Here is an 8,997-nt window from a genome sequence, read left to right on the forward strand (position 1 = left end):
AGATTATTGTTAAACAGTAGGCTGTAGGGCGAGTACGAAGCCACTGATTCAACAAGTCTGCAATGTGTTTTAATGGTTCTAATCTGGACATACGTGACCACTCAAATTTTTTGCAGTCTCCATTTTTAAGACAGTGCCTCGGAACAAATCTGAAGAGTGCAGTCCTGAATATGATACAATTCCAACCATCAGTCCTCTAACCAAACCTGTGAGAAATGTGACATGAACTGAAACTGACTGGCAACAAGCAAATGCATCCTTATTACAGAATATGCATAAATCAGGGATACATTTACTGAACAAATGAATCAATCATGTAAAGGACAACACATTTACCCCAGTAAATTAGAGCACAGAGCTCTGCAAAACCTTTTCAAAAATACATGTATTTATTAGGCCAATATTATACAAAGAACTAATGTAACAGTTCTAACATTTAGCAGTGAAGAATTACACATTTTATTATAACTGCACACCTTTTGAGATCAGGTTTCATTCACTAAAAATAAATAATAACGCAAGAAAAAATTAAAGTTACATCTAACCTGTTAATAACCATTAATGTATAATAATTTAAAAAGGTACATCTCTAGAAATTCACAAAATAAATGTATAGAACAATTCAAACCATTGGCATTTGTAAGAACCGAGCTAAAGCGTAATAAATAAAAGATTAAAAAAAGAGTAGGGAAAAAGCTTAATATTATTATTTTTTTTAATGGTACAACTTATGATTGGTATTACTGAGAAAAGCTAAAGTAAAAACATTTCACAGTGATGAAGACGTTAGCCTTTGTTTTTATTTGTCTACTTGACCTGCAAGTTACAAATAAGTTTAAACATCAATTTATGAGGGCATGTTTGATGGACGTCAAGGATTTATTAAAATATTTTGTTACTAACTTCCCATTTTAATCTATCCTCGGTTGTAAAATAATTGTCTTTTGTTGTGCACAAGCTTTGATGCTGGTAGTCTCTCCAAAAGTCATGTTATGTTAAAAAAAAAAAGAAAAACTCAAGAGGATTTTGCATAGATCCTACTAGAAAGAAAACAGGTTTAGTTTTCCCATGTAGTTATTCAATCTAGTGTTTCCAGTTGGCTTCCCTCTGTGTTTTTACACAAACACCACTCAAAACGCGGAAATGGTCATTACAAAATAGCAACCTTGAGAAACATGAAAACGGTTCTTAAAATAAAGCAACACACTGTAGTATACTGAAAACAATGACAAAGCTACTTAACAAGCAAAATATGTTTTTATCTACAATAGATTACGACCAGCTGGAAATAAAACAAGACACTGCATTAAGCTTCTGCAAAACTCTTTAGTTTCACAATTAGTATGCTAGTAAAATTCTACATAGTTCAGACAAGTTAAAGCCCCATAAACATGTTCAATTTCATACCAAACTCTTAGGTGTCTGCGAGTACATTATAACATTAGTGGAGCTGCAAACAGTGCACTTTGTTTAAACTTTACATTCTCCCATGGAAGTTACAGCTGCAGAAAACCAAGCTGCATTACCACCACCTACAGCAATGGATGACTATGAATAGGAGTCCACTACATAACTCAACTAGCAAAATACTACAGAAGGCAGATTAACCATTATTTTTACTGATCTAAGTAGTAACAATCACCTCAAATATTTTTTAAAAGTTAGATGCTGCACTTTTAACTTGAAGAATGCATGTTTTATTAAAAACATAAAACTCATAGATAAAAACCATGTGAAAATCCATCTAGTAAGCAGTTTGTTTTTAATACATTTCTGGTGACATTGTTTGATTGGATTTAAACTATAGCGTTACAACATGCTGATTTCTATAACCTTACTGTACCCCAGTGCCCTGCCCGTGTTTTAACATTCAGATACTGCTAACAGGAGAGGTTTCCTGACTTTCTTTGTGAATGTTTACAGAATTTCAAGTAGTGGTGTAGACGGTCGTTAATTACGTTTAATTAAAAGTGTTGACACAAAAATAAAGAAAGCTGCAAGTACTTTTTTTTAAGGATTTCTAAAAATCAATAATTTACCATGTTACACTTGAATTGTCACTGCAAGCATATGCTCCAAGCACAGTTCTTACTAACACTTAAGTCTTCTTAAAAAGCAAGTGATGTAATAAAAACAATATTTTTCAAAAAAACGCCACTGCGATTTCCATATAAATCTATATAATACTTAGTCAGGGAGCGTCTACATGACACCTGGAAAAGTTTAACAATAGCCCAGTGGTAACAATGAATCAATGGATTTATTAAACTAGGTTGGCTGAAAGAACAAACCCTTCTTGAGATTTTAAAATACCAAATCGCAGTACCCCAAGAACAAATAGTCAGCTATAAAAACAATCTTGCCCATGTTTAATTGTTCAAAAGCCACAGTATTTAAAATAATTTTGTTTATAGGTAAAGTATCCCCATTCAAATGAAACTTCTTTAAACTGGATGAAGAAATAATTTTATTATCCAAAATCTTTTCTTCTTACTTCTTTTTTCATTTCTTCCCACCCATTCCAGAAATAGATTAATTATTCTTATTAATGAAGATTTAAAAAAAAAATATATATATATATATATAATTTTAGTTGTCTTCATTGGGAGTCCCTTTTTGCAGTTTGCAACCAGTCCTTATGCAATAAGAAGCCAAAACATGATCAGCAGGGCGACAAACAGAAAGAGACGGGAGAGGAACTGCTCATCCATGAACTGTGGGGTTCCAGGGACAGCTTATAATGGGAAACACAAAACAGGGGAGACAAAAGGTTTTATTTAGTGATGCCAGAATACTTCATTTGGAGAACATAAAACAGGACAGAAAACATTACTTCTTCCACTTTGTGTTTGTTACCACTGTTTTTCTTATCTAAAACTGCTAAATAATTTTAGGACTGTGAAAAATCTTTGTAAAATCACCACACTCACATTGCATATTAGTTCAACTCATCCCAGCTTTTAGTGTGAACTTAACACCAGATCTTAAGTACAACGCACAACCCTTGTATCGGCGGTTACTTACAATTATGACTGATAGGAAACCCTGGAATGCCTCAAATTAGTACGTAATGGAAGTCTGTATTACACAAGATAAAGCAACGTGTAGCACTGTGTGTGGAATCTAGAAAGCTGTTCCAAATGGATATAATACCTGGGGGTGGTCTGCCATCATTAATGTTAAATGCTGTGGCGAAAATACCAAACGGAAAGGCTCCAATCCCAAAGGACATCTGAAATCCCCCATCTCCAAAACCAAACCCTTGAAACCCCTGTTAAAATAGCAAGAAACACTGTTTAAATGACACCAGTTTGCAATGCAGTGAACTACAACATGCAGATCATAATGTATAACCATAACTTTACATTCGCCATATATTTGAAAACTCGTGATCTTCCTGGCAACGAAGGCATACAGTAGAATGCTGGGTCTACAGACTGAAACAGATTTAAAGATTCGGTCTGATATGGTTGTTTTGGGGCTACAGTGACAGGTGGCAAAGCGGTGTTTTTTTGTTTTGTTTATTGTTTAGTTTCAATTCTCATTTCAAACAATATCATCATCATTGCAAGTGTTTTCTGCATGTCACAGCGCATCACTGGACACCGGTGCTCATCACACACCTGTCTCTACTGCCTCCGATTTAGGATTGCTACGGATTCATCTTCCCTGCCTGTGTGAGCGACAGCGTGTGGGTGATCATGTAAAGACATCGGGAAAGGGCACAGGCTGTTCTGGGATGTTTGAGTTATGTGTTGTGTTATTTTATTAGTTAGTTGTGTATTTTAAGTTATTTACAATTCTTCATTTGCTTTTATGTCAGCTATGTCTTTATCTGCCATTTATTTCTCTCTATCTTTCTTATTTTTCAATTTAAGATTAAATTTATATATTGTTATATTTTGTTTAATTTCTGTAAGAAGCTTTGGATAAAAGTTAATGGCTCAACCTGCACATCCCATTTAAATTTGAAAATTACATATTTTATTACAGTTTTAGGAAGAAAGCAAGTTTGTCAGCAGTTTGAAAAAAATACATGATGCAATACAAAAAAAAAAAAAAAAAAAAGCAGCATTGTCTCAAGAGAGAATAAAATAAGTTTTTTTTTTTTTTTCTGGGGCCTTACGCAGTATAACTTAATAACCCCCCAAAGGACTGTTCTTTACTTAATGAATTACCGGTATCTGTCTCTGGCAGATTTCTGGATCTTACAAGGAACCACGCAATAGTTTCATCATATGTAGCATGCGCTAATAAATGAACGTCAATAAAAACAAATAGATGTCCTAAAGTATTAGTCACGAAGATAAATACATTGCACTGTACATCTGTGTATTCAATATCAACTGGTTGTAAATGATACTAGTAATACTTTATAAATTGAACTACTACCATGATTTAACATACATTTCTTAAATTGCACTTCCCATTACACAGACAAACCCCTGGCAGTCAGTGCCGACGGGCATAAATGGGGCTAGGTTAGATGATTCTGCAAACCGGTAAACTGGCCATATCTAACAAATCAAACCTCGGACTATTGAATTAGTTATCGCAGGTTTATTTATATGTAGACTGGGCTGGATTCAATCTGGGCTGGATTCAATCAAGACACACAGCACTGCTTATTTCCCTGGCTGTTCAATCACACTACCAGTAAAAGGAGGACAGGTCTCCGATTCACTCCTGCAGACTCACCCCTCGGTTTTCTGGTTCAGGTCTCTGTCCCTGAGGTCTAGGTGGTGTTCTCTCCCTAAATATAATAGGAAATCAAAACATTAACAAAGCACTAAAACTAAGCATTCACAAAGTAAACTAAGCTGCACATGGATAAGCTAAACTCATTTCACTTGTGACCACTGAACCCAGGCCTAGAAGTAAGAACCTAGAGAACAAGCCCACGGAGTCACTTAATGAACATTTAGGTGCCTGTTAAAACCAAAACCTATCAGTGATGACCAGTGAGTGAGATCATTAACAGCTCTGGTAACAATCCTTGTAAAAACACACACTCAATATTAGACGCCCACTTCTGCTTACCTTGGGTCCTGCTGCCCTGTACTCCCCCGGCCATATAACGGGATAACTTTCTCTCGACTGATTCCTGCTTTGCAAACTGGGCAAACCTGGTGGTTTGGTCTCGTCTCCAACCACTGAGATGGAGAGAAACAGAGAAAACAAAATTGAAAGGGTCACCTAAACACTTAAAAAAAAACCTTACTGGTATAGTAAGCAAACTTGTTAAATTTGCAGACGACACAAAAATAGGAGGATTGGAAAACACTGTTGCAGCAGCAAAGGTTATTCAAAATTATCTTGACAAGATGATGATTCAGAACTGGGCAGACACATGGCAAATGACATTTAATAGAGAAAAGTGTGAAGTACTGTACGCAGGAAATAAAAATGTGCATAATAAATATCATATGGGAGATACTGAAATTGAAGAAGGAATCTATGAAAAAGATCTAGGAGTTTTTGTTGACTCAAATGTCTTCATCTAGACAATGTGGGGAAGCCATAAAAAAGGCCAACAAGATGCTCGGATATATTGTGAAGTGTGTTGAATTTAAATCAAGTAATTTTAAAACTGTACAATGCATTAGTAAGACCTAATCTTGAACATTGTGTTCAGTTCTGGTCACCTCACTACAAAAAGGATATTGCTGCTCTAGAAAGAGAGCAAAGAAGAGTGACCAGAATTATTCCAGGTTTAAAAGGCATGTCATATGCAGACAGGCAAAGAATTGAATCTGTTCAGTCTTGAACAAAGACTACTACGCGGCAACCTAATTCAAGCATTCAAAATTCTAAAAGGTATTGACAATGTTGACCCAAGGGACTTTTTCAACCTGAAAAAAGAAACAAGGACCAGGGGTCACAAATGGAGATTAGATAATGGCGCATTCAGAACAGAAAATAGGAGGCACTTTTTTACACAGAGAATCGTGAGGGTCTGGCACCAACTCCCCATTAATGCTGTTGAAGCCGACACCCTGGGATCCTTCAAGAAGCTGCTTGATGAGATTCTGGGATCAATAAGCTACTAACCTCCAAACGAGCAAGATGGGTCGAATGGCCTCCTCTCGTTTGTACACTTTATGTTCTTACTGTAAAATGTGATTGGATCTGAACTCAAACCCCTCCCAATAAAACACTGCAGTGCACTCTTGAAAAGGCCTTGATGAAATGTACACTCACAGTAGCTAATTCCTGTATGCATGAGTGGAGCTTCATATACAATGTTTACATAATGTATAAAAATTAAGAGCAGACACCATGAAACAGCACATGGTTGAACTGCAGCTGGCTATTCCAACAACCTAAAACCGTTCTATATTGGACGGATTAGTATGCCACTAACGGGAAAGCATTCAATCAAGTCTCGCGGGTTTAATGCAACAGAAGCTGATGAAACAAAGTGAACACTTTAAACTGTCTCACCTGATGTAAACAGGGCCAGCTGTAGGTATTCCCATAGCACCACACATAGGTAAAGAGGAAAGAAAAAAGAAAAACAAACAGACACTTGCTTAATTCTCTAGAATTTTACAAACAAATGCAAATTGCATGCAATAATATAATATTCATGTTTACAGTCAGATGTTTAACATTCAACACAATTAAATCCAGTGTCAGCACACGCTTGCTCTCTCAGAAAAGTAACACAAATTAACCTTTGAATGAAAATGTAAAACAGTACAGTGGACACCTTTGTAAGCTCTACAGCTCACAAACCTGGATTAGCACTAACCTTGTACTATATAATGTTAGCTATGGTAGTTCAAGATCCAATGTGAACTGGCGTCTTTGAATTAAAAAACAAATTTCAATTAAGTTTGTTATCAGGGATCCTAGGAATCTGTTTGCCGTGGAAAAACAAAGATTTTCTATGCTGTCTGAGAATTTTTTGTTTTGCATGTTTTTTTTGCAAATGCAAGGCTTTTTTTGGTTGTGTATAACCAAATCAATGCACTTCTGATGTATAAATTATCAACACAGGCAATGCTGCTTTAAATTTAGTAAACATGCTTGTTCAATGAAACTGCTTCTGGTGAACGAGGCGCACTCCCGTCCCATTCATGCTGAAACACAGCTGCAGTTTACTTCAGAGTGTTTTTACTACTGAACAAGTGTTTAAAGATGCAGATCGATAATGACAAACAGGCAAGCTTACCAAAATAGGTGTCCACACAGACTAATGACAGCATCCTTGGCAGTGTCCAGACAGATGTTGCATTCGAACGTGCTGTCCTGGTTGCTGCCTTCTCCAGCAGTGCCAGTAGCTCCCCCTGAACTTGAGCTCTCTGTAGAGGCTGAAGCAGCGCTTGCCATCTTGGGCACCAGGCAGGAAACAATACCAGAAAGTGAGCACTCTGCTGTGTGTATTCTAAAACACAAGACAGCACAAGTTAACTTACATTATGTCAAGAAATACCAGCAGTCCTATTCGTTAGGACTGAGATTATTTAGTATTAAAAAGGAACACTAATCCCTGGGATAGATATTAGGAAACTAAAATGCTTTTATTCTGGCACCAACACACACACACACACACACACACACACACACACACACACACACACACACACACACACACACAACACAAAAGCAGCTTGATATTGACACAACGTGTAACGCTGATTAAATTAATACTATTTGGAAAAATTATTTACTAAATGACACATCTGCTGTCTGATGATAAATCTAAATCTGATTTCAATTCTATACTTTTCATGGCTATAAATTATGACATATACCTTTTTCAATCATTTGAAGCGATCACTGAATGCAGTAGGGCACTCGAAAGCTCTGCCACAGTTGGGTCTTTATTTATTATAAACCTCAACACTGACCAAACTGACAATCTACCCTCTGTGGTATGTGTCTAAATGTTGGGTAATTTTTTACAGTGATTATACACAATGCAAATCTAATTTAATAAACTCATAATACTCTCTTAATTGGTGTGGACAACGCAGTTCTGTAGCTGTAAGAAACAATATGTACTGTGCTGTAGCCTCTCCTACAATTTGACTTTTTGCGGACTTAAAAATTGCAGAGGTCCAGCGCTTATGATGCGGAAAACTCAAGAATGCATACAGTGAAACTAAGTATTACGGTTTATTTTAAAATACAGCAAGTTAACAAACATGTTCAGGGTAATGACTGTCACATTCAAATGCACACATTCTAAAAGTCAGTTCAAACGCACACACTCGATCATGGATACCCTTTACCCTTTTTGACACATGCATACATTCCAAAACACAATATATATATATATATATATATATATATATATATATATATATATATATATATATATATATATATATATATATACACACACACACCAACAACAGAAATCCATTCTCGTCAAGGGATAATCACATTCTACACTTAGAACTGTATCATAAACAGGCCTATACAATATGACCGTGACTGTCTAAAACTGGTGTCTGGCATTTCTAATTTAAATAAAATAACTGAACGTTGTTTCTACCTCTATGCATGTTTTCAACGAAAACTAAACCGAGTAATTCGAATGTGATGAACATGTAAAGCGCACGGTTCAGAGAACCGACTGTGGCGTGGAAATGCTCAGTTCCACTGCAGTATCTTGTTTTAACAAATCTCTTACCTTTTTTAGATCATTGGTGAAGCCTTCGGTGTTGTTTGTGGTCTGAATTTTACAGAAACCCCTTCTCCAAATACTCCACTCTTCTCTTTATCCGCCACAAACGCAGCTTATGTGCGATCTCGTGATTATTACAGCACCCGGAAAATAACAGCGTAGGAACACCGGAAACAGAAGACGTCCATAGCAACCTGACGTACTGTAACTTATGGTGCCAATATATCGCATGTTGTTACATCAAATGCATTGTCAGACCCCCCCCCCAAAAAATACAAATAAAATACAATAAATAACTACATAAAATGAATAAAAATAAAATAAACTGAATAACAATAAAACACGTATTCACTCATATA

The 8,997-nt window shown here is 36.1% G+C and overlaps 1 protein-coding gene across 2 annotated transcripts; it reads right to left on the reverse strand.

The window, feature by feature from the left end:
• Positions 1-926: 926 nt before the first annotated feature.
• Positions 927-8,797, reverse strand: LOC121297130 (E3 ubiquitin-protein ligase RNF185). 2 transcript variants are annotated; one of them, XM_041223199.1, is made up of 7 exons: positions 8,645-8,797; positions 7,178-7,335; positions 6,445-6,463; positions 5,041-5,153; positions 4,699-4,753; positions 3,154-3,271; positions 927-2,734 (listed from the first exon to the last, which is right to left on the reverse strand). In XM_041223199.1, exons 2-7 carry the CDS (start codon positions 7,333-7,335, stop codon positions 2,637-2,639), a joined length of 561 nt encoding a protein of 186 aa, XP_041079133.1. In that variant the 5' UTR covers positions 8,645-8,797; the 3' UTR covers positions 927-2,636. The 2 variants fall into 2 exon arrangements, with proteins under 2 accessions (XP_041079133.1, XP_041079132.1); XM_041223198.1 differs by having other exon boundaries at positions 7,178-7,390.
• Positions 8,798-8,997: the final 200 nt, after the last annotated feature.

Source organism: Polyodon spathula, chromosome 22 (assembly GCF_017654505.1).
Source record: "Polyodon spathula isolate WHYD16114869_AA chromosome 22, ASM1765450v1, whole genome shotgun sequence".
Classification (NCBI taxonomy): Eukaryota; Metazoa; Chordata; class Actinopteri; order Acipenseriformes; family Polyodontidae; genus Polyodon; species Polyodon spathula.